The sequence below is a fragment of the Xyrauchen texanus genome, chromosome 15, assembly GCF_025860055.1.
Source record: "Xyrauchen texanus isolate HMW12.3.18 chromosome 15, RBS_HiC_50CHRs, whole genome shotgun sequence".
Classification (NCBI taxonomy): domain Eukaryota; kingdom Metazoa; phylum Chordata; class Actinopteri; order Cypriniformes; family Catostomidae; genus Xyrauchen; species Xyrauchen texanus.
In genome coordinates, this window is record NC_068290.1 from 10,923,906 (window position 1) to 10,951,041 (window position 27,136).

General features: G+C 36.3%; 2 protein-coding genes across 3 annotated transcripts; one reads left to right on the forward strand and one right to left on the reverse strand.

Annotated features, from left to right (window-relative positions):
* Nucleotides 1–372: 372 nt before the first annotated feature.
* zdhhc3a (zinc finger DHHC-type palmitoyltransferase 3a) lies at nt 373–11,985 on the reverse strand. Of its 2 annotated transcripts, none has more exons than XM_052144589.1 (7): nt 11,762–11,982; nt 9,543–9,862; nt 9,141–9,265; nt 8,804–8,900; nt 8,369–8,450; nt 7,354–7,484; nt 373–1,593 (listed from the first exon to the last, which is right to left on the reverse strand). In XM_052144589.1, the coding sequence occupies exons 2-7, from the start codon at nt 9,840–9,842 to the stop codon at nt 1,381–1,383; spliced, it is 948 nt and encodes a 315-aa protein (XP_052000549.1). In that variant the 5' UTR covers nt 9,843–9,862; nt 11,762–11,982; the 3' UTR covers nt 373–1,380. The 2 variants fall into 2 exon arrangements, with proteins under 2 accessions (XP_052000549.1, XP_052000550.1); XM_052144590.1 differs by having other exon boundaries at nt 1,451–4,405; nt 11,762–11,985.
* A 1,779-nt stretch (nt 11,986–13,764) lies between these two features.
* Nucleotides 13,765–26,505, forward strand: ebag9 (estrogen receptor binding site associated antigen 9). Its single transcript, XM_052144057.1, has 7 exons — nt 13,765–14,001; nt 14,442–14,538; nt 15,666–15,744; nt 17,650–17,808; nt 21,307–21,414; nt 23,049–23,140; nt 24,006–26,505. The coding sequence occupies exons 2-7, from the start codon at nt 14,456–14,458 to the stop codon at nt 24,121–24,123; spliced, it is 639 nt and encodes a 212-aa protein (XP_052000017.1). The 5' UTR covers nt 13,765–14,001; nt 14,442–14,455; the 3' UTR covers nt 24,124–26,505.
* Nucleotides 26,506–27,136: the final 631 nt, after the last annotated feature.

The following is a 27,136-nucleotide window of genomic DNA, read 5'->3' on the forward strand; positions in this document are numbered from 1 at the left end:
TTTGTGAAGTAGCACCTTATGTGCAAATGTTAGACCTTTTTTTTTTTATATATATATATATATATATATATATATATATATATATAAAACAGTATTTTAATTAGTGCTGCAGAAGATGTGTGCTTTTCTTTATTAAATGTTGGTCTATTATGTCATTTTGAGTAAACCACTGACCTGGACTGAACATTTTAAGAGGTTCAATGTGCGATACAATTTTACCTTGAAAAGGGAAACTTTACCACAGAGACAGTTTGACAAGTTATTAAACCACATAAAACCTATTACTTTATGGGTTCAGATTAGCACGTATAACAGTCTACCTGTCATCATTTTCCTTTTCTTTTCAAATAACTATTGAAAACATGGTTGGAAAACAGCTAATTTATTTGTAGAAAGCTTGTAATTAAAGTTGTGTAGCCATAACAAGGAAACAATGAAAAACTCCAAAACATCGTAAAGGTGAAAACTGAAATGGAAAGATGCACAAAAGATAATGTTTTAGAAGTCCATTAATATAAAAATTATATACATGACATGCCATGGTAAGATAAGACATACACGTAAACAATAAGAGTAACACTTCAAATCTTTGGATGGTAAATATCATATTCCAAAGTTTCCTCTAGTTACAGAAAACACAAAACAGGTCAACAAATGAGCACAATCTGTTCACATTACATGACTAATTCTGCACCTGAAGTTGGCAGCTGGCTTTTTCCCATCTCCCCTTGCCAGTCAACTTTAAAAAGTCCTTTGGTGCATCAGTGCCGTGTTTCAGAGAATCAGATAATTATTTAATACAAGACAATTAACAGCCAGTCAATGTTTCTTCAATACTAAGGTAAGATAAAACATGTTATTAAAAAAACCAAACAACAACTAAGACATCACTGCTCCAGGAACAGTATAGATGTGTTGGAGCTCAATCTCTGTGGCACAAAGACCAGAAGATAAAGTTCTACACTCTAAAACAAATATACGACATTTGCTGCTCTTTTTAAAAAGAATGAAATGTATTTTTGGTAGTTCATTATGCTTTAAGGCACTTACGGTATATAAAAGCTCCAGTTTCAATAGTTAGAAATGTATCCAAATCAAGTCTAATTTAAAATGTCTACAGTAGACATATTGCAAGTTCAAGGTAGGAGATGTGCCATTTCAGTCTTGGTTTAATAATAAAGGGACGGTTCACGCAAAAATGAAAATTCTGTCATCGTTTATTCACCCTCAGGGTGTTCCAATGGGTGCTTCCGTATTACATGTGTTCCACAGAAGAAGGTAAGTCATAGGGGTTTGGAACACCATGAGGGTGAGTTAATAATGGCAAGAAGTTTTATTTTATGCGTGCACTATCCCTTTAAGCAGCAAAACCATTTTGCTCTAATGCGATTCCAAAGGAATTTCAATCACGTCTTCCTCAATGATTTCCCCCTGGAACACAGGAACATGGGTTGAAGCATCTTTCTGGCATGTACAGTCTGTGAAAGGGCTCAACCAGGCCAGAGAGAAGCCACCCCCAAATGCTGACTTCATAGCCTCACAGGATGTAGTCTTCTGCCAAGTAGGGTCTTCACGCTTCAACCTTTCGATGCCCTGCAAAAAAAGAAACCTTTGTAACTCTCGCAAGAAATAAATAATGATATAATCCATAAATTGATGGGGAACATCCACAATGGCACATTACCAACTTAAATTCCTCTGAACTGAAAAAGACTGCAAATGGTTACAGCAGTAGAGAGGAGAATGGGAAATGATTTAGTTTAACTCATGCACCTGAGTGCGGTCACTGTTTAATCATGTATGAGAAAGATAAACCAACTGGAAGGAAATGCTCACGGTCACTTTATGGCATTTTAAAAACAATGCATGCAGCATGCTTTTTCATTCCTAAAAAAAAAAAAAAAAGACAATTTCAAATAGCATGCGTTCAGGCAATTGGCACATCAGCCGTGTTGGAACTTTCTTTACATTGACAGTGATCAAAGCTTACCTGTACATCACACCAATCAAACAATGACATCAGGCCTAAATATGCTTCATGAATTAAATATGAATTAAAAATTATCAGGCTTTTGTCATCCATTTTAAGTCTCAAATAGATAGATGATGTAGATAGAGAGAATCCTTGGAAATGACAAAGCAAAAGAACAATTTATAAAACAAGAAAAAAATATTCAGGAAAAAATTGGTTAGTGACAGATGAATGTAAAGTAAGGAGGAAGATAAAAACCAAGCACACACATTTTTACAATATTTAGACATCTTGAGAGATTACGACACAGTTATTTTGCAATGTAAATGGTATTTTTTAGCTTGTTTTTCCTGTAATTCCATTTTAAAAGCAAAGACAGTTTCGCAAGTGGTTTCGCATCAAAAACGTTGAACACTCGTGATATTGTGAAACCTAAAGGACTAATGACTGTTTCAACATCCCAGGTTTTTTAGGTTTTTAATTCGCTTTTTTTCCCCAAGAAGAACAAAATGATTGCCTTTTTCATACACAATTAAAATTCAAGCATATTTCATTCATCATAACAAAATCGTGTATTATTAATTTACACGATTTTTCAAATTAACAAATTTATGCACTTAACCAAAACAATGGCAACACTGGTGAATCATCTGTCATATACAAACCCAGAAACGACAATTAAAATGATGTTCATATACTGTTCATAGATGTAGTAAATAGAGGTCAAAATGTAAATAAAAAAATTCTAAACCTTTTTCTTCTCCAGCATTTCTTCAAACCAAGTGCACTAAACATAGGTAAATTAAACAAGTAAACCAACTTGTAAAAAAAAAAAAAAGATCATAAACACCTTAATGACCACTTTTTTTCTGGAATAGGTAACAGATGTTACCAATTAGATCGGTAAATAAAAATTACGTAATAGCTTTTAATTGGTAATATTATTATTTATTTTCACTTAAAATAGTAACACTTTACAATAAGGTTCCATTGATTAACATTAGTTAATGCATTAAGTATCATGAACTAACAATGAACAACATATTTTTACAGCATTTATTAATCTTTGTTAATGTCAGTGAATAAAAATGCACTTGTTAGTTCATAGTGCATTAACTAACGTTAACATATAGTATTACATTTTTTATATCAAAAGTTGTATATGATGAAATTAACATTAACCAATATTATTAAATGCTGGAAATGTATTTTTCATTGCTAGTTAATGTTTTTAACTAATGTTAACAAATGCAACCTTACTGTAAAGTGTTACCCATAAAATTATATGTATAGTTACCCATAATTCCTCAAAGCACATTTTTTTTAATTCCGAAGACAATTATTGTTTCAATGGCATTATTGTCACAGTTTAGTTTTAGGGGTGTGAAATTGATCTGATAATGTTAATGTATCGACTGCAGACTTTAATAATACCGGATACATGCATTTATTTCAAATTATTTATTTCTATTCCAAAATACAATTAGTGTCAAAATGAATGTATCAACTGTATGTTTTTTTCAATATGCAACTACGATGTAAATCCCTCCAGTTACATTCATGTCTTCATTATATTTTTGATAGTAGTAATGAATTGTAGAAACTTAATTTAATCAAATTGAACCTTCATTGTCAACAAATTTCAGATTTCATGATGCATCACATCAGTTAGTATAATGAATTGTAATTAATTCCAACTGTTGTCAGAGCAAATATTTACACCCCTAATTAAAATCTATTGTTTATTCTTTACTATTCTGCATAGATAGATTCATGTTAAACATCTCTAGTAACTGTAAGCGTTATATACCATTTTAGTGAATGGTTGTCAGTGCTCTTTTTAACCAGGAAAAGATGTTATAGATAGATCAGAAGAATGAAAAGAAAGTTTAAAATGACTTTCAGCATGAAGGTTATAACTGAAAAGTCTGGCAACAGTCTAAAGAGGTTACAGTAGTGATTATATTAGCATACATTGGCTTCTAATATCTCTGCATCATTCATCTTCATTTTAGTATAGCTGGGCAGAGATTCTTCTGATTAAGACATGATAAATGTACAGCTTCTACTTTCGGTTTAATGAAAATAAATGGAGGCAAGGGTAATTGAATGAGCAATGATTTGTTCCTCCTAAAAAACGATAAAGATAAAGATGATTTAGCCTCACTGGTGAGAAGAGTCTCAAGGTTTATAATACACAAATTAAAAGACGCTGATGCGCAAGTTTATAAGGGCAGTCCAAGTGTGCAGTCTCTAGTTTAAAGCTTCCTGAGCTCAGACCACATACTGGTAGAGGTCAGCTTTCCCATGGTCGGGTGTGGAAAACGGGCTAAACCATGCTATTGAGAAGGGGTGTCCGAATACCGCCTTCATGTTCATCCATTTTGTTTTTTTTGCCCATCTTCTCTCTTCCTTTTTCAACTGCTCTATGCCCTAAAAACAAGAGATAACCGACACTTCAGAGTGTGAGAATATTATCAAATAAGAGGATAAGAACAACTGACCCATTCCATAAAACAATGGATTGTAACCACATTTCAACTCAAAAGGGTTTAATAGCATTACATATCTGATTATGAGCCTTTTTGAGTCCTTCAAAAATGTTTTTTTTTTCTGGAAGGTAAGGCAGTACCATTTTGTACGCAATTCTAATGCAATATGTTCCAACATTATACTCAATAAACCCCCCGATTCCTATATAATAAATGCAGTACAGGTCAAAAGTTTGGGTACACTTTTTTTTATGTAAAAGCTTAAATGCTTGAAATTATTATTATTTTTTAAAACAAAGAGGTCTATAAATGGTGTACATTTCTTTACAAAACTGACAAATTTTCATTTCAGTTTATTTTTTTAATGATGAGTTGAACTGAAGAATAAGGAAAAGTAACAAACAAGTTCACATCATAGGATCTCCTTCAATACCGTTTAAAAAGGATCCCAGGTGGCACCTGACCTCATGAAGTTGGTTGAGAGGATGACTAGAGTGTGATCAAGTTGAAGGGTGGCTACTTTGAAGAAGCTAAAATATAATGTCATTTTGAATGGTTTGACATTTTGGTCACTACAAAATTTCTTCTTTTGATGACTTTTCTAAATTCTAAAATATAGAAAATAGTATTAAAAAGAATGAGTGTGTCCAAACTTTTGACAGGTAGCGTACACTATCTTATTATTATAATCATTTCCATAGTGAAAATGACTGCAATCCTCAAGGCCATCTGGTGGACATTGCACAGATCCAGAGAGAACCTAAGGGCAGTGTCAAATAACTAACTACTCAGGATAAGTCTAAAAGGATCTATAGAACGCGTTTTCCAGCTAAGACCTCGTGTTAGTATTTGGCCCAAAGCAATGGATTGGGTTGACTCATTTAAGAGGTTCCACTCAATATCAGATGTCACTATGTACAGTACATTTAAATAATAACTACACTCTACATCCGTAGATTTATACAGAATTTAAATGTCATTAAAAAAAAAGGACACATCCCCACCTTTTGTGTGATAATACATTTATTTTCCCCTACTAAAATAGCATTTTGAAAGAGTTTTCAATAAATGTTTTTAAAAAGCTTAATTTAACAAACTTTACCCAAATTAAATCTATTGCGCATAATTATTTACGAAACATGAGCAGAAGAAACTTGCGTAAACCGATCATAAATCCATTATTACTTCCCATTGACATACATTATGCGCCAATTTACATAATAATGGATTTATGAGCAGTTTACATTAAAAATTTTCATCCTTGTGTTTCATGAATAAGACATAATAAATGCTGAAAGTATGAAAAAAGTGTGCAGATTCTGTGCAGGCACCATGTCCTATCCAGACAACATGCAATACGATACCAGCGACAAAACATTTGCCCATCCACACTGACCACAATAATTAGGGATGTTCTGATACCATTTTGTTTTATTTTTGAGAAGGAGTACCGATACTTCCTTTTCAGTATTCACTGATACGTTACTTATTTTTTTTGTTCCCTGAATTCCATATCAACAGTTTACTTCAATTGTTTAATCAAAACGGTGTCTTAAAGAGATATTTAAATTTTTTGGTGAACTTCGCTCAACACAAACGAAGATTTTAGAAGAATTTTTCGACTCTTTTGGTCCATACAATGCAACTGAATGGGTACCAAAACTTTGAAGCTCCAAAAGCACATAAAGTCAGCATAAAAGTAATGCATAAGACTCCAGTGGATAAATCTATATCTTAAGAAGTGATATGATAGGTGAGTGTGAGAAACAGATCAATACTTTGTTTTTTAACTATAAATCACCACGTTCACTTTCACATTCTTCTTTTGTTTTTGGCGATATACATTCTTTGTGCACATCGTCAACTACTGGGCAGGTAGGATAATTTATACTAAAAAAGGACTTAAATATTGATCTGTTTTTCACTCACACCTATCATATCACTTCTGAAAATATAGATTTAACCACTGGAGTCATTGATATTTGGATCTTCAAAATTTTGGCTAACATTCACTTGCATTTAAAAGGACCAACAAAGCTGAGATATTCTTCTAAAAATCTTCATGTGTTTTCAGCAGAAGAAAGAAAAGTCATACACATCTGGGATGGCATAAGGGTGAGTAAATGATGAGATTAGTTGAATTTTTGGGCGAACTATTCCTTTATAGCTGAAGTATGTAACTTTCTGTGTTAAAATACTTTCTTATATCCCAGCTTAATATGCAGAGACAACTATTAGTAAGCCATTCATAGGTTAATTTTCTTGAAAACTGTAAACACTGCGTTCATGATGCGCTATGAAAATTGCTCTGTTTATTTTGAGCGACCTGCTTAGAAATGGCCAAACAGTGTTACTCAACCAATGGTGTGAGTTTGGGCGGGGCCTATCTGTCTGTTTAATTCACGACAGACAGGAGGTGTATGAGTACAAGCACATGAGCGCAGTATTGGACACGATTCCAATACCGGTACTGGGACATCCCTAACAGCGTTGCGTGAAGCAGTGCAATTACAGTCAATAACAATATATTTGATGTTTAAGGAGCGGGACTTTGTATCGTTGCAATGCTAGGTTAGGACAAAATCTCTCTCATGGAAAATAATTTACTGCGTGCCGCTTTATTGCGATGCATCTGGTTAGGACATGGCTTAATGATAACTAGATACCAAGGTAAGTGCCCAATAACCAGTGTGGATGTATGCTAGTGCATTGTTATTAGATATGCAGCAACCTAGTTTACTTTTTGCATCACAGTTTCAGCATGATTGTGGCTTTTTTGGGTAAAACTATTCTAAAACCACACTAACATAAAAAACAATGCAGATCAGATGCCGGCTGCAACAGCTACCACCGCCATGTCCATTCACTGCAGAAAGGAAGTGGTCTTACCGTTTCATCTGTGCATATAGAGTGGACTTGGGTTCCAAACATCACAGAGGTGAAGATGAGGAAGAGGAGGGCCTCAAAGCACAGGAGGATGAGGAGGATGACAGTGGCTGGAGGGGAAAAGGAACTGCACTCTGGGGTCAGGAAGGGAGAGGGAGCACACACACACACACACACACACACACACACACACACACAGCCATAAAAATATGCACAGGGTCCTGCAGAACACAACATGGTTCCTATAATCTACTGACACAGGTATGAATTCACTGGAAGCAGGTTCATTTTGTCAATGTTTGATTACTTTTGACTGGAGGGATGAATATCTGGCAATGCTTTATTTGTGTTTGTACATGCAAATAGGCACACTACATATTTGGAAAGCATCTACGTTCTGCACATCAGCACATGAACTGCAAGAGGTTTGATCTTTTAACTAAGCTTGGTTAGTGATACGCCAGTGACCTGTTTGAAAACACACGGCACACATGCAAATTTGACTGGCTTATTTGAATGTCATAATGTATATACGTAGAAGATAGGGCTTCCACATTTTCAAAAGTCTTTGGCACATTAGATGTTTCACAAATTTGTCATTTGTCAATCCTTTTGCAAATAGAAGTAGAACAAGGAGTGCTGCAACAGATGATGATTCATGCCATTATTTTTGAAAACATCCTTACTATACAAAACATATTCTGTGTATATGTGTGTATATATATATATAAAAATAAAATCACCTCCCAGCAGTATAAGCATATTTATCAGCCGATTTACACTTGTGGTAGAAAATAAAAACTGCTCATGGAAGTCAATATGTAAAATGTTTTACATTTTTCTATTTAATCATGAAAAAAGTAAAGTCACTCCCTTGCCCGATAGGTATTAAGATCGCACTTGTTGCCCCAGGAGACAACTTTCTAAATTGCATGCTTGCCATCTGACCTCATCATCTAGAGATCACAGGGGTTAAGTTACCTATCGTACAAACAATAACAAATGCTATCTCACTTACTTGCCCAGTCATCTTCAAAGCAGTTTAGAAAATGAAAGACCACCATGACCAAGGAATGCAGAGAGATCAGACAAATGTACATCTGAAAATCAATTAAATCAGAACCCGCATTAGATGTTTATTAGCTAGTTTAGGTTTAAAATAACCAGAATGCATGCATTATATATAATAATTAATTACATTAATTCATATTTAATTAATTATGAATAATTTATTGATATTGTATTGAAAATGTAATAAATAATTATACATAATAAAATAAAACAAGTATTAAATGTCTTATCTCTTATTAGCACATCTTGCACAGTCAAGGATAAGTTGGACTAAAATGCAATATTTGCAATGCTGTAAAACACTTGGGTCTACAACTTGTGGTTAACACGTATGTTTATGGTATTTTAACAGCATGTGTAAAGTGACCCTCGTAGTACTTACTGTGAAAAGCACAAAGTACTTCTGGTTATTTTCCCCTACACAGTTGTTTACCCAAGGGCAATGATGGTCCATCTTCCGTATACAGCGCTTACAGACACTGTAGTTTGAATAGAAGGGTGGGGAAAGGAAAGAGATGATGAGATAAGTCACATAAACATTGCCAAATAACACTAATATACAGAACAATAGCTGAGCTCAGATGCAAGAGTATTCTGTCTAAAATGTGCAGTCTGAAACATCTAAAATTATCTCAACTCACTCGATGCAGCTAAAAGGTGACCAAGATGAACAGAACTTCTGCCGTTATGTGTTTAGTGTCCATATGCTCCCATCTTACCTGCAGTGGTGAGCTCTATCTGGCTTAATACTGCAGCACTTGGGACATTTGTAAACCACCTGGCCTGGCTTCAGCTGCAAGCTCTCGATGTACTCCTTAGTGGCGTTTCCCTTTGGCACAGCTCCCTAAGAAAGAACCAAACTCAGCAACCTTTAAGTAGTGCTATGGAAGACATTAATTACTAACTATAAAAAAAGAGACTGTTGTTCCAAAAGTCATTCCAAATCCTGACTTTCTTTGGAACACAAAGTGAAATGTTAGGCAGAATGTTATCCTCAGTCACCATTCACTTTCATTGCACCTTTTCGCCACACAATGAAAGTGACTGATGACAGTTATCATTTTTGGGGTGAACTATCCCTTTAAATGTGCATAAGATTAACCAGTGTGGGTAAAACCTACTGGGTCGGTGCACATGGCCCTGAAATGAGATGCCAAGGCGAGGAAGGCCAGGCTATTAAATAGGGTTCCATTCACCAGGCTGTAGGTCAAGTTCTTTGATGGGATCAGCATGACAAACAGTACAACAAACTCTGCAAAGAAGACGAGAAGCCAGGTGATGATCGCACAAATGATACCACAGGCATCTCGGATGAACCACATGTTTTTCGGTCGCTCATGACAGGGAGGAAGACACTGCGTGGACTGCAAGCCACTGGCCTGCCTTTCGACGTCCCTGAAGCGTGGCACTGGACTTCTCATTCTAACACAAAGATCCCATTCTGTCAGAGTAAAAATAAAAAAAGAGATATAAATGTATAAAACTGCACATTTTCAGAAGCAAAAAAACAAACAAACCAGATGGTGATCAGCAATATGTGTGTTTAGGAGACACAAAAGGTCATATTTAGTGGACACAGCACTATGTGGGCAGCAGCCTACTGATACAGTCACTTAAAGTAATAGTTCAACAAAAAATGAAAATTCTCTCATCATTTACTTACTCTCATGCCATCCCTAATATGTATGACTTTCTTTCTTCTGCTGAACACAAAGATTTTTAGAAGAATTTCCCAGCTCTGTAGTCCCTTACAATGCAAGTGAATGGGTGCCAAAACTTTGAAGCTCCAAAAGCACATAAAGGCAGCATACAAATAATCAATAAAAGCAATCCAGTGGTTATATCCATGTCTTCTGAAGTGGTATGAGAAGTGTGGGTGAGAATCGGATCAATACTTAAGTCCTTTTTACCATCAATCTCCACTAACACCTTTTTACATTCTTTGGTTTTTGGTGATTCACATTCTTTGTGCAGGTAGCCACCTACTGGGCAGGGAGGATCATTTATAGTAAAAAAAGGACTTAGATAATTATCTGTTTCTCACCCACACCTATCATTTTGCTTCAGAAGATATAGATTTAACCACTGGAGTCTTGTGGATTACATATATGCTGCCTTTATGTGCTTTTTGAAGCTTCAAATTTTTCGTACCCATTCACTAGCATTGTGAGGCCTTAAAGGTGCACTCATTGATTCCTGAGAAACACTGTTGATATTCGAACACAACTTCCAAAACAAACACCCCTCCCTTCAGTGCTCCTTTGGAAGCCCTGCCCCCAAATTCATGGACGCAAATTCATTCCTTCTCTCCACCGCTTAAAAAGCCTTGCCGATGTTGACGGGGCTCCTAGCCCCGAATTATCATAATCCTTAGTTTTTAGTTTACATTCCTCTGACCTTTTTCTCTTGGTCTGTTTCTCAGTCATTTGTCCTCCTTGAAGTTTAGAAAGTTCGCATCAGCCAAATTTGCCATCGCTCTTCTAATGAATTTCGCTCTTGCTCTGCCCCCACCCCCATCCTGTGCACAAGAACCACCCCTCTGTTGCTGATTGGCTGGAGTAGTGTTGTATGGATCAGTCTTTTCCACTTTGTTTTTGTCCCATTTACAGAGCCAGGGCTGTGTACAAATACTAGATTCTTCTTCAGCCCACCCACAGAACGGACAGCAAGCAGACTGTGAGGAGATACTAGAAGAATTTGACCAAAAGTGTATTGGATTAGAATCAGTGTGTGCACCTTTAAAGAGCTAAAATATTCTTCAAAAAAATCTTCATTTGTGTTCTGCAGAAGACAGAAAGTCATACACATCTGGGATGACATGAAGCTGAGTAACTGATCAGAGAATTTACATTTTTGGGTGAACTATCCCTTTAAATCAGAACCAACGATGTCAGTAGAGGACACCCACTTTAGTTATAGTCCCTTTTCTCTTTCTGGCCCACAAAGTCAATACTAATTCCAACTTTGATGCCTACTGATGAATTTCCTCTGCAATCTGGTCCATAATGAACTGTTTCCACACAGACAGGCAAGAGTGGTAAGCATTATTTAGCAAATAACCATGGTCTCCTTTTGTGTTTCAAAATGATCCACCTCACCAAACAGCTCAGGATCTGGTTTAACAGGTCAAAGCAGCACTGAAGCAACACACACAATAGCGCAAATTACGCAGTGTCCGTGTCAAGACATCGCCAATAACCCATCCAACAGTCTAATGCGCTATTTATAATATCAGAAACTTAATTTAGATGCGATAATAATGCTTATTTATAAAAGACCACCGAATTAGATAAGTCTGTGTATAGGAAGCTGCACTACCTGGCCATGGCGATATACTCACATATTTGGCGGCATTGGTGCTCCTCACGTTTGTTCGCACAAACAAGGCCGATATGATCGTATAATACATTGATAACACTTACAGGGGAGGTTGGTATTTTAATATAGATCACGATTTACCCGATACATGTTTTAAGGCTGTTGAAAATTCAGCATTTTTGTACGTTGTCCGCTCCTCCCTTCACTGAGTGACACTGGAGAAACTGATAGCCACACCTCCTTTACGCTGGAGGCGCAACTGGATCACGATCCGAAATGGAAACCAGTTAAAAAATTTATCAATTATTGGGCGGCTTATTTTACCAGCTAATTATTGTATTTAATGGTACATATGGATTTTACCAAGGGGAGCGCTCAGCCGCCTTAGAAAGCAGAATCTCCAATTCAGTCGCATTACAATTTCAGGATGTTTTCCTCTTATTGGAGGTATTAGTTCGCTTTAAAACGTATTATCATTTAAATATATAATAATTATGTGAATATGTATCTAATATAAAAATGGAAACCCACTCTACCGTTTTGTGTCAAATAATGTTTAAAAATGTAATTTTGAAGCATACACTTTTATTTTGTCGTATGGCTACAAATGGCAAAAGCGTCCCTTAAAATGTGCGCAAAAGCTCCTAAAATGGGTTGCCAAGTTGCAGCAAGACCCACATTCATTTAAACTAAGCCATCCTTTTTGACAAAATTACATTGTAAGACAATTTCAGATAATTATAATAATGAAAACAATTTTATTATAGAAATATACAACGTGAATATAGTACACACAAGGTAAAATGTCAAAGAAAACAGCCTTGGGTAGTGATTCTTGCCACTTAACATTTGCCAAGTCATATCACTGGCCCATGGTACACAAATACATCACCAGTATAGAGCTGTTCAGCCGTGATGTACATTTTTAGGCAAACCCCAAAGGCTATTTCGTCTTGGGTTCCCTCAGGTATTTCCTATGGGTTTTTAGAATAGGGATATTAAAAATTACAAGATATTTATAAGACGCATAAATACCACACAGCCATACCACAAGTGTGTCTTTTAAAAATGCATGTTGCCAACCTGTCGCTAAATACAAAGCTAACAACATAAAGCATGCAGCTCCCATGCTCATGGTAGTTGTAGTCTTTAATTAGTATCATGATAGCAACATACATTAAAGAACACTGTGTCCCAAATGACGCACTATACACTATGCACTTACAGAATACACTGTGCACTCAGCCATATAGTGTATACATTTTCAAAATGCTTTTAGTGCTTCTTTGGAAGCTCCGCCCCCATGGCGTAACCATTTTTTTACTTAAGCATTTGCCATTTAACAGCTTTTGGAAATTACCTTTCAAACACACGTGATGTGTTGCCACTTAATTTAACACATATTTAAAATAATTAACATATTCATCAAGCGTGGGTTATTGTAAAACATTCAACTCACATTTGTAAGGTGTTGAGTTCACCTAAGTTTCGCTAGTTGCCCGACCCTTCTGCCAAGTTTGGCAAGCCGTATATGCTGAATGCATGAAGCGTCTGCCATTCCACATCCCATATTGATGGTTGAAGAAGTGCATCATCTGAGTACTTATAGTACACTCCTTTCTGTTGCATTTTCAGTGTAAACATACTTCAAAATGACGTAGAATAGCGTAGAATGGTGCGGTTTGGGACGCAACTACTAGTTTCAGAATTAACGTTTGAGGTATGACTGTGTAATTTATGTAATTTTAACCACAGGCCTTATTTTACTTATGTCTAAAATGATTATTATAAAAACCTATAGGAAATTACTGAGGTAACTCATATGATTCGAAAATGCTTATTGTCTACAACCTGAACAGTTCTATTAACTGCTGTGTATTTCTGTTTCGTAAAGAAAATATTGTTTCCTGTACAGCTGGTATATTTGAGTCTACTTTGAAAAGCAAAGATTATGTGCACACTGCAAACCAAGGGGCTGATTTTAGCTGTCAACCTGGCAACCCAGTGATTCCAGTTCTCTGATGGTGTGAGGTGGTACAATGAAGGGACACGATGACAGCCTGCATCAGAGTAATTTGGATGAGATTGACCACCTTGACAGCCTGTATTGATGATAGTTCTTCTCTTCTGAACTCTTTCTTTACTTAAACACTTTAGTCCCCTTGTTTCGACCTATCTGTAGTATCTAGTGTTGTATATGTCGTTCTGTTAGCCCCGTGCTATGTCTTTACCCACATAAACGTTCTTGAATTGATCTGACCGGTGAGTAACTGCATGTATCTGCACAATTTCATAATCCATCCATACAAACTCTGTGAATGAAAACTAAAGCAAAATATCCTGATTAAGAAGCAGAGATGTTAAGTTAGCTTGCTAACTCTGTAGCTAACATTAGCAATTGCTATATGCAGTTAACTTGCTTCCTTGATTGTTTCTGTTTAAGGTCAGAATGCCAATTTTGGGTGGAAATACTGTATACTGCATTATGTAAATGCATCAATCATATTCTCTAAATATTTAAACCCCCAAACAGATCATTGTCCTGCACATACTATTAGTGATCAAGGACTTTGCATCTTGCCTTAGATTAATCCATGTCTGGATAGCTGATGTTGCTGTTACCTTCTGATAAAGGTTTTGTTGTGTTCCTACTTTGTATTTATAATTAAAGCACCCATTTTCCTCTTGTTACTCTTTTATAGATATTACTCCTAACATGGCAATCACCCAGTTTCGCCTCTTTAAAATATGCACCTGCTTAGCATCTATCCTTTCATTCTTGAAAAGACTGATTTGCAGGTGAGTATGGAAGATCAGTTTAGCTTCTAAAAATCTTGACTGGCACATTACATTTTGTTATCTAAAGGTATAGTTCATCAAAAAATGTACAAAAGATGTTAGGCAGAATATTTGCCACAGTCACCATTCACTAACCTATGAATGGAAAAAAAGATGTAATGAAAAGTGTATGCTGACTGAGGCTTATATTCAGCTTAACTTCTCCTTTTGTATTACACATCATTTTTGAGCGAACTATCCCTTTATCAAGGGCACGACATTAAGCATTGTCATGTGCTTGTTTTCTGGACAAGTACATTTGTCATGCACTTGTCCGGAGAGGAAAAAGCACATTTACATGCTCAAGTTACATGTCAAAGTTTATGTTGTATATTTTTCTAAAATTATGACCGATGCCCAACTTAATAGTGTACTTATGCAATCATCTCAATTCTCTGTGACAGAAATGTAAACTGCACTGGGTAGGGGAGGAGGCTATTGTCATATGATCATTATTTTATGTTACATGTGGTAGTCAAATAAAGGAAAGCCTCCATTGCCATCATTTACAGCAGGGGTGCTCACTCTTCTATGGAATGAGATCTACTTTTTCATCATGTTATCGCAGCAAGATCTACCTTGTACAATAAAGGCTATACGTTATCACAATACCAACATTTCAGTAGTCGGTTGTGAAATTTGATGATTCTCAATAGCAACTTCAATACCACAACAAATAATAACACTAACTAATATGTTAGTGAATGGTTTCAGGTTTTTGAAGAGACTAGCACACGCACATATGCCGCCAGTCAATCAAACAGCCAGGGTTCAGCTGTTACTAGATCGCTTGTGAATTCTAAAATGACTCACTCTGGATTATTTTCAAAAGCAGAATAAGAATATGAACTTTCTAATAAGTGACCGAGGCCTAGGCTATAACAAATATATCTGGTTATTTTCTTTTATAAATCAGTTGGCTTGTCTGGTTGGGCAAGTAAAGTTCTCTTTCACTTGCCCCTTCAAAAATCCACTTGTCCTGGACAAGAGTTAATGTTGAGCCCTGCTTTGACACTCTGAAGGCTTTGGGAACACTGATGGTATATGAAAACAGATTCCTTTGTTTGTTTGTTTGTTTGTTAATGTAGGACTGGAAGGTCACGCAAGCTGAGTGGGGATCAGATCACCCTTCCTACCACTGTTGATTTTTCTTCTGCAACAAAACAGGTTAGAGAGTGCATCATCTCCTAGCTGGCATCATGCATCACTTAGATTTAAAGCAGTTGGTTTGCATGCTTTTTCTAAGCAAGTATACTCATTCAGCTCAAGTAATGTGAACTTAATTATTTAAGTACAGTTAACTAGTTACAATCACTCATCTGTGATTAAAGTATCATTGTTTTTATTTAATTATTTAAAGCACCCTTTATAAGGCAAATTATGACTGGACTCTATGTTACTCATTTGGCATATTGGATTCTCCTCAATACTTCTTAGTAAGCATAAATCTGCTATTTTGTAAAGTACAATTGAGTAGAGAGGAATGACCTAAAATTAACAGGCTCCCAAGTACACCAGAGGTAACACTAATCACTCTAATGGGACTTCACACTAGGGCGGGACAACATGGGGAAAAAATGAATGAATGAATGAATGAATGAAAATTTTTGGCAAATTTAAGGACAATTCAGGAATCTATTTTTCAACTTTTAAATGTACTCAACTAAAAAGTAATTATAACACATTCTTTATTAGAATACAGGGAAATTAAAGGTGCTGTAAGAGATTTCAGCTGTTTCAGCTACTTCCAGGAGACTGAGCCATTGGATTAGCCACGCCCCCTTTCCAAAACCCCGAACTCCAAAGATACCAAACAAGCTTTATTGAGATAAGAAACGTTTGTTAAAAACATCAGCAGCAAAATAACACCCTCAACTGACAACTGTTTTGAACAACATGGCATAAAAACGAATTATGCTTCAAGAATTCACTGCAACTACAATACTATGAGAGCACGCAAAATTATTGACAGGCATAAAGCGTCATTGTTCGTCGACACATTTTTGTTTGCTGTTTACAGAGTCTAGAGCTATCACAGAAACCGTTGAGATATCTCAACACACTTATCCCATTAATATCTTTCAGTGAGAAAGGCATTTGTTTGCATAGCTTTCCATGAACAAATCACTTACAGCACCTTTAAAGTTTTTTTCATTATATGAGACATAGGCGTGAAAGAATAAAATCACAAAAAACTGCACCACAGGAAATTTCAACAGGGTAAATGTACAATAAATTAAATTCTAATAAACCCAGATGTTGAGAAATAGTATAAAATAAGAAAAGTGCAAAATATAATCCAATGTAGCTATTAATATTTAGCAGCGCTGCAATATGAAAAGATGCAGTACACTTGAAACACGACACAGAACAAAGCAATAATTAGCGATCTATCCAAATCAACATGGTAAAAGGAGGACCGGTAGATGTTTGATTCTCCCATTTATAGCTTTTCCATATGATTTGATATGAAGCGCCCATAACTTACGCTTTATTATGGGTATTTAAAGTTCATCAACATGTACAGAACCAGGCCAGATATGGTCTGATTAAGCCGTTGTACACATGCATAATGGATGAAGTCCCTGATCACTCAGCTTTTGTATCAGTCTTAATGTTGGTAACCTGTTACATTCATTTGGAGCATGCACATATGTGCAGATGATCCGATTGGAGGCAGCATCAATCCAGGAGCTATGATTTTTTTTTCTTCATTATTCAGCCTTTGTTTTATTGACACTACATATAACTATAGCTAATATTTTTATGTGAAACCTCGATTCATTGATTTAAAAAAATAAAAATACAAATCATGTCAAAACATACATTTGAAAAAAATCGCCCTGCCCTACTTCACACAAATCACAACTATCAGCCAGCTACAAATAAAACAACAACATATGAATTCAATCTTCTGAGCACAGTGTGTATTTCCCCTTGAGTACGGTTCAGTATGGTACCATTTGGCCGATGATGGAAAAGAAGCTAATGGAGAGACTATTATTAGTACTGACCTTTTGATGTTTTTAGACTGCAGTTATGAGTGAATGTTTGTTGTATAATTCATTGCAGCCAGAAATTGAGGACTGGAGCTCATGGGATGAAGAAGGTCCTACAAGTATCAAAATTGAAGGTGGTAATGGGGCAGTTCTGCCACCACAGACTGAAGCTGAGGAGGAGGAGCCAGACTACTTCAAAGACATGGCTCCCACCATCAGGAAAACACAAAAAGTAGGTTCACTATTAGGGGCTTCAGCATCCGTTGCCCTTTCATTGTCATTTTTTATTTATTTACTCTCTCTATTGTTCACTCTCATTTTGTATTACAAATAAAGACAAAGATTAATAGACAGCAGTATTTTTTGGTTGGGGAAAGTGGAAATGAAATGGATATGAAACAAGACTATTATAGTCTAATGAAAAAATTTAACAAAATTATTTTCTTTGCGCTTTGTGAAGAAAGAATGGCAAATAGGGTTTTTTATCCATTAATTCAATGGTCTATATATACACTCATCAGCCATAACATTAAAACCACCTGCCTAATATTGTGTAGGTCCCCCTCGTGCCGCCAAAACAGTGCGAATGCTATTCTTCTCACCACAATTGTACAGAGCGTTTATCAGAGTTACTGTAGACTTTGTCTGTTCAACCAGTCTGGCCATTCTCTGTTGAACTCTCTCATCAACAAGCCTTTTCCATCTGCAGAACTGCCCCTCATTGGATGTTTTTGGCACCATTCTTAGTAAATTCTAGAGAGTGTTGCATGTCCCAGGAGATCAGCAGTTACAGAAATACTCAAACCAGCCCATCTGGCACCAACAGTCATCCATGCGATTATCTAATCAGCCAATCGTGTGGCAGCAATGCAGTGCATAAAATAATACAGATATGGGTCAGGAGCTTCAGTTAATATTCACATCAACCATCAGAGTGGGGAACATTTTATCTCAGTGATTTGGAGCGTGGCATGATTGTTGGTGCCAGATTGGCTGGTTTGAGTATTTCCGTAACTGCTGATCTCCTGGGATTTTCACGCACACAATCTCTAGAATTTACTCCGAATAGGGGAAAAAAAAAACATCCAGTGAGCGGCAGTTCTGTGGATGGAAATACCTTGTTGATTATAGAGATCAGCAGAGAATGGCCAGAATGGTTCGAACTGACAAAGTCTACGGTAACTCAGATAACCACTCTGTACAATTATGGTAAGAAGAATAGCATCTCTGAATGCTGTTCTGAGATGTGGGTTCGTGCTGTTTTGGCAGCATAAAGGGGACCTACACAATATTAGGCAGGTGGTTTTAATGTTGTGGCTGATCAGTGAATATATATATATATATATATATAAAATTTGTTTTGTTTTCCAGCCTGAAATGTAAAAAAAAATTATTTACTAATTTTGCCTTAAGACATTCAAGTAACTTCAAAAAAAGGCAACAGTTCCAAAAAGGTCTAAAAGAGTATGAAAAACTAAAATAACAGGGTTTGAAAGTGATCACACCCCTGGATTTAATACACTATTGAGCTACCTTTTGCTCTAATGACTAAAGACTTCTAATGTCTTTATTAGCTTCATGCACCTAGGAATGTTTGCCCATTCTTCCTTGCAGAATTGTTAGAGTTTTGTCTAATTGACTTTGACCATCATGCCTGATCTCCTCTCAACCAAACTGACCAAGCTGTCCGTGCCCATCCCCAATCTGTGATTGGATCATCAGCTTTCTGACGGGCAGCAGCTAGTGAGACTGGTGAAACTCAAATCCGGATAATGACTGCACTGCAAAGGACCCCTCTGTCATGCTCCTGAAGTTTGCAGATGACACCACGGTCATCTGCCTCATCCGTGAAGGTGGCGAATCTGCCTGCTGACGGGAGGTTGAACAGATGGCTGTCTGGTGCGTTCACAGCAACCTTGAGTTGAACAGGCTCAAAACATTGGAGATGATAGTGGACTAAATGAGATAGTGGACAGGGTACAATTACCACCCCTCACACACACACATAGACTGAAGAAGGCTCAGGAGAGGTTGTACATCCTTCGCCAACTGAGGAAGTCCAACCTGCCACTGGAGCTGCTGACACAGTTCTACTCGGCCATCATTGAGTCTGTCCTGTGTAAATCTATAACTGTTTGGTTCAGCCACCAAATCAGACAGAAGGAAACTACAACGGACAGTCAGGACTGCTGAGAGGATTATTGGTGCACCCCCTGTCCACACTCCAAGACCTGTACGTCTCCAGAGTGAGGAAATGTGCAGGCAGAATTACTCTGGACCCCACACACCCTGCCCACTCCCTCTTTGAATTGTTGCCCTCTGGCTGGTGCTACAGAGCACTGAGCGCCAGAACATCCAGGCTCAAGAACAGTTTTTACTCTCAGGCCAGTTACCACATGAACAATTAAACTGCCTTCAGGACTCCCCATAGTGCAATAATGTATAAATATGTCATGTACACATGTAAATTCACTCATATTTAATTCAATAATTGTACATACCCCTGCCTGGCACATATAATACCACTTGCACATGTACACTTACACTTAGCCATTCTATGTTATATGTCCTATTATTTGTATGTCTGTTTATACTCTTATCTTGTTTTATATTCTGTCTCACTGTAATGTTCTGTGTGCACTTGTTTCTCCTATCACCACAAAAAATCCTTTTGTATGTGAGAACACTTGGCAATAAAGCTCATTCTGATTCTGATCAATTGTGGAGTGTGTTGCAATGGACTGGCCTCTTCAAGTCCACCCACAGGTTTTCTGTTGTATTTAGTTCAGGGCTCTGACTTGGCCGCTCAAGCACTTTGACCTTCCAATCCTTAAGCCACTGCATTGTTTTTTGGCAGTGTCTTTAGGGTCATTGTGCTAAAAGGTGAACCATCAGCCCATTTTCAGTTGTCGAGCAGAGGGCCACAGATTTTCCTCAAGAATTTGGGTGTACATGGCAGCATCCATTTTCCACTCTACTGACCAATTGAAGAGAAACACCCCAACAACATAATGTTGGTATTGTATATTCTGGGTGGTGCACTGTGTTTGGTTTTCTCCAAATATTGCACATGGAGTAAAATTTTGTCTCATCTGACCATAATTTTTTTTTGCCACATGGCATCAGAGTACTCCATGGTCAGATGAGACAAAAATGTCACTTTTGAGACTGAACCTTGAGAATCCATGGAACATCTTTCAGCATGACAATGACCCTAAACACACTGCCAAAAAAACAACGCATTGGCTTAAGGATCGGAAGCTCAAAGGCCTTGAGTGACCAAGTCAGAGCCCTGACCTAAATGCAATAGAAAACCCATGAAAGGACTTAAAGGAAACAGTCCATCACCACTTGCCCCACAAATTGACTGAACTCGAACAATTCTTCATGGGCAAATATTCCCCCATCTAGGTGCACAAAGCTAGTAGAGACATATACAAACAGACTGATGGCTGTCATTTAAAGCAAAAAGGTAGCTCTATTAAGTATTAAATCCCAAGAGTATGATCACTTTTCAAATCGTTATTCTAGTTTTTCATCTTTTTGTAAAACGATTTGTTCATTAAATGTTGTTAGGCAAAATTTAAAGATAAAGATTTTTTTTTTTTACTATTCCAAAGGGATAGAATGATTTTCTATCAGCACTGTATGTTGTATGATTAATAATAATGTAGAAGACAAAGGTTTGCCAAAATAATATTTTCATTTCAATTTTGTTCTCTTTTCCCAGATTGTTTTGAAGAAAAGGGAACCTTTGAACTTCTCTATGCCAGACAGTTCCTTAGGTTTCTCTAGCAGACTAGCCGTCACTCAGGACATGTCCTTTATCCAACCCTCTGTGAGTAGTCTTGCGTAGACAGACCAATGACTGCTGAATAGGTCTGGGGTCTATAGCCACTTCAGTTGGCCAAGATCCACCTATTTAGACAGGAAAAGCCATCTAACTGACATATAAAGGGGCCAATCACAGTCATATTATTCATTATGGGGTGTTTAGGGACAGGGTTAACGGAGATGTATCATACCATACTAAAAGACCGACATGGGGGAAAAACTATTCATATAATGACATGCGAGTCTCCGCAAGCAATTGCACAGACAACACACACGAGAGACGTATAGACATGTGTAGAGAATCTAAGAACAGCAAAAAATAAAAAAACATTATAGAGAATTTCACAGACATAACTAAGTAAACAAAACAGAATATGCAGCTCTGCTCATGGATATTCGCTTTACTTTCTGCTACGTGCCTCAAACGAAACTCAAAATATCTTTAAAATATTTGTCTGGACTGTGGGCGTGTCTTCTGAGACTGAGACTAGTATGCTGTGACTCTCATCCATGTCTTACTTGGGCTGCAATGGGCTTAGGGCTGGGTGATACATAGAATACCCAAGATATAATTGCGATGATTTAAAATGTAAAAATTAATTGTAAAATTCAACAATATCGTGAATATCGTGTGATTTTAATGAGCCTTTTATTTGGCCATTAAGTTTAATAGAGTGCATCAGTAGATTAATTTTGTGATCCTTCAAGGCTGTATAATTTATCAAAATAACATAAAAAATTGAGAAATGATCACATTTGATTATTTAACTGCCAAAGGATCCAATTAAATACCGTTAAAAATGGTCCGTGCGCTTCAGAATGAACCGGCGATGCACTGATCTGTGCACTTGTACACTTTACTCTCCCTTGTGTTAATTTATTAAAAAACTTTTTTATTTATTTATTGCCTTTGAAATATGAATTCTACATGGCAGCAATGGCTGATTAGATGAAATGATGGTTCCTCTGATAAAAAAACTAAACAAAAAACAAAACACTTTTATTATTTTCTGATTAATCACAAACTTTATTGAATGATCCAGATATTGAGAAGGTAAAGAAGCCATGCAACTCCACTCTTATTATTTGCGGTCAACCAAAGCACTTCTCAGTGTAAATGCTTGTAAATAGTAGAAATTGTGCATGTAACAAAATATAAATGTTTATGGAAAAATACATTTGGAATGTGTACATTTTTAAAAAGTTAAAATGTGACCACAATTATGAAAAACGAAAGATTTTGTTATTTACCATGTTAGAATGTCCCCTGAATAATTAACAGCATTACACGAGAGTGCATATGTAAGCAAAATGGAAATTGTAATTGAAATATTCCCAAACAAATCAGAATTGAATCAAATAAGAGAGCTTGTGAATTGAAGCAAATTGGAAAATCTATATCAATACCCAGCCCTAAATTCAATATTAATCACACAGCTATTGTAACACCATGTTACCACTCTAACAGATTAACAGTTGTTTTATGTAGTAGTTTGCGGAGGAAGATTTTTGACCAATTATGATGATTGTTTTCTAAATGATCCAGCTCCACCAAAGTATGTCACTGTTAAACTGTTGGAGCAAATTATTTGTTTCTCTCTCTCTCTCTCTCTCTCTCTCTCTCTGTGTGATCTGTAGGCGGAGCTGGGGGACATGGAGACATGGCAGGAGAACACCAATGCCTGGGAGGATGAGGGAGATGCATCCTGGGAGGCAGAGGAAGTGCTGAGGTAGGCTGCCTTACTAACAGATTGTGGGGTGATCTGTACAGTTCAAAGTCTGTTTTCCCAAAAAGTTAACAAGTACTTTTTGATAACTTGCCCTCAGGCTCTTACTTTCATTAAAACAAATGATAATGAAGGGCAGTCATCATATACAGTGTGTGTTTGTATGTCTATCTATCTATCTATCTATCTATCTATCTATCTATCTATCTATCTATCTATCTATCTATCTATCTATCTATCTATCTATCTATCTATCTATCTATCTATCTATCTATCTATCTATCTATCTATCTATTACACACACACACTCATTTATTACTTATTTATTATTATTTTTTTTTTTGTACAGATTTTACTCTATATGTTATGCTCTCTATTTCCGTCATCTTTTCCATCAACATATTGAGGGCAAAGTCAAAATCAACAGCATTCACTTGCTTTAGAATATTTCTGATATGGATAGTTTATCACAAGTTGGGAAGTCATCTTGTATCTTGCTTGGAGTCCTTTTTTTATCTCAAGGGAGAATTAAGTGACACAAGCCATAGTCATTTGTTAAAGGTTATTATACAGATATTCACTCTGTAAGAATCTGGTGGGTTGCTGTCTGTGTCCACTTGATGGCAGTGTACAAGCACAACCTGCACTGCATTTAAGAGCTCATTAATGTTGAGTGTTTTTTATATATTCAGATTAACACGTCTGCTTAATTTAGTGTCCTTATTTTAACATTCAAAATTGTGTTGATATCTTCTTTCCCCCTAAAATCAAAGTTAAGGCAGATGAATGATTTGTCATACAAGCATCTCTCTCAACTTAGTATATATACAGTGGAATAGAACATTCTCTCTGTCTCTCCTGAACACAGACAGCAGAAGCTGGCCGAGAGAGAGAAACGTGCCATTGAACAACAGAGGAAGAAAATGGAGAAAGAGGTACAGCGAATGATGAAAAAAGAGCAGAAGATCGCTGTCAAACTTTCATAACATTTATACAAAGCACCGGACACTCAAAACAACAGCCAAACAACTGTTCATATTCATTTTTACCTTGTTTCGTCCTGACCACCACAGTGCTGTCTTCATGTCTTTGGAATATTTTTTGAGGCCATCAGTCTTCTTGGGGAATTATTATGATTTTTGTAATAATGATTAGAGAGCACAGCTCAAAGAACTTTTCCTTTCATCTGTAAGTTGTTGTGAATGTTCTGTTCTGTAAGTGCGATCAATGAAAGAAATTAACTAGGTGGTTTTTTGTGTCAGTATTTATAAACTTTTTGGATACCATTGTGTCGAAAATAATTTTAGATCAGGAATTCTGTTTCTTTTCTTTTTTTTGCATTTATGCGTCTTTTCCTGTCTGTTTTTATTTTTCATTATCCAAGTCTAGTATAACTTTGCATTAAACACTGGACTTAAAATAATCAACAGATTTATGCAATTTATGTGCTCTGGCTTCTAACACACAAATTAGCGATAGATTGTTCCTAGTTCCCTTGCCATTCAGTTTATCTCAATTTCCTGATAATCAAGGACTTAAAGGAATAGTTCACTCAAATTAAAATTCTTTCATTATTTACTCACCCTCATGCCATCCCAGATATGTATGACTTTCGTTCTTCTACAGTACACAAACAGTTTTTAGAAGAATATCTCCGTTCTGTTAATGCAAGTGAATGGTGACCAAAACTTTGAATCTCCATAATGCACAAATGCAGCATAAAACTAATTCATATGATTCCAGTGGTTTATTCCATGTCTTCTGAAGCGATCCAAACGATTTTCGTGAGAACAGGCTTTTATATGCTGCCTTTATATGCTTTTTGGAGCTTCAAAGTTTTGGACCCCATTCACTTGTATTAACAGAGCTGAGATATTCTTCTAAAAAACTTTGTGTACTGTAGAAGAACGAAAGTCATACATATCTGGGATGGCATGAGGGTGAGTAAATAATGAACGAATTTGTATTTTTGGGTGAACTGTTCCTTTAATTGTGAATAACTGTTAAAGGCCTTATATTCTGGTCTTGATTTCTCTGAAGACAAACATGATTTGGTTTGAACCTGAACAATGCACAGAGATCTCGCTCTGGTAAATGCCAGTGGGTGTGGGATGTAAGGCTTGCAGAGAACGTTTGGATGAGAAGTGGGTTGGTTGTTATGGAAATGCTGGGATATATTTAAATCCAGATTGGCAACCAAAGCATCTTTTATCTTTGGTTAGACTCACTTTCTGTTACCTGGTGCATTCATTAAGTGTAATACATTCACTTTGATCACAATTGGGGGCATAGACAATTTTAGATAGAAACTGTTCACTGTATTGCCAATATGATGAGCAATTAAGAATTTGGTTTATTTTGATTGTTTAGATGCATTTACACAGTCTTACTGTTTTTAAGGGAATTTCCCCAAAATTACAATTCTGGCATCATTAACACAAACTTGTATCACTTTATGTTTTTTGTTTCATGGAAGAAAATATGTTGGGCAGAATGACAACCTTAGTCACCATTCACTTTCATTGTATGGAAAAAAAGATGCAATCAAAGTGAATGATGAATGAGGCTAACATGGTCTAATATCTCCTTTTATATTCCATGGAAGAAAGTCATACGGGTTTAAACAAAATGGGGGTGAGTAAATTATGATTTGTTTTTTTCTCCTTTTTTTGTGAACTATTCCTTAAATTATAGAAAAATGTCCCTCCTTTAACAAATCTATAAGTATTACATTTATGAGTACTATAATAAGGGCCTATACTATTAAAATGTTGATGATGATGATGATGATGATGATGATAGTGCTGATATTAACCTCTGCATGCTATGATAAATATGGAAAATGAAGCCATGAGAGACAGAGGTGCGATAACTATGAAAAATAATAAAATCATACCTTTTGTTATCTTTGTTTCTCATTTATGTTTTCCACTCATGCATGCTCATGCTTTTTCTCCAAATTGTTATTTTAATTGCACAGTCCAGCCTTAGCTGTAATAAACATTTACATTTCTGTTCTTCGTTTTATCACGTGGAGAATGAAAAGGGCTAGTTCACCCAATAATGAAAATTCTGCCATCATTTAGCCACCCTCTTATTATTCCAAAAACCACATGACGTTCTTTCCTCATTTCTATCATGATTTACTCTCTTTCTTCCGTGGATCACAAAAGAAGTTGTTTGTCAGCATGTTAGACTCTGTCACCATTCAATTTCATTGCATATTTTTTTTTACATATAATGGAAGTGAATGGTGACTGAGACTAACATTCTGCCTAACATCTCCTTTTGTGATCCACAAAAGAAAGTAAATCATGCTAGAAATTAATTTTTTGGGTGAACTATACTAGCTGAAGTGTACGATAACTTTAGTGCCAAAGTATACTCAATTATGTCTTTGGGTCGCTTGAAACACATAAGCAATCTGCAATACAAGAAACTTTGATCTGCTGATATATGTTGAATATCTGTACTTGGTCTGTTTAGATGCTCAAACACAAAATCATAAACCTTGCTTTGAATTATGTTATGTTATGTTACTGACTTATTTGAAATGTGTGCATCGTAAAAGCTTTGATTTTCAAGATCAGACTCATTGTCCAGAATGATAGAACGTTCCAGCTCTGAGATATGTGATGTCATAATCCCCATCTGCCTCAGTAACGCCCCCGGTCCACCGATCATCTCACAGCCTGACCCACTTAAATGCAGAAATGATGGAGAGGAAAATAAACTGACTGAATTATACATTACAAGCTGTCTTCTGCAGCCCTGCTTCTTTTATTACTCCTGACAGTGCATTTGATTGGCTTTCTTATGAGTTGCTCTTTGAGCTTGGCTCTGTATTCAAGATTTCTGGAACTTGTATGTTAAATAAAATGAATATCAACGCAGCTAATGTAGGAATCATATTAATCAGTAAAGCATCATACAAATGGATCAAATTACCTGTTATCTCTAAATGAGACATATAACCATTACAACACATCTTTTACAATA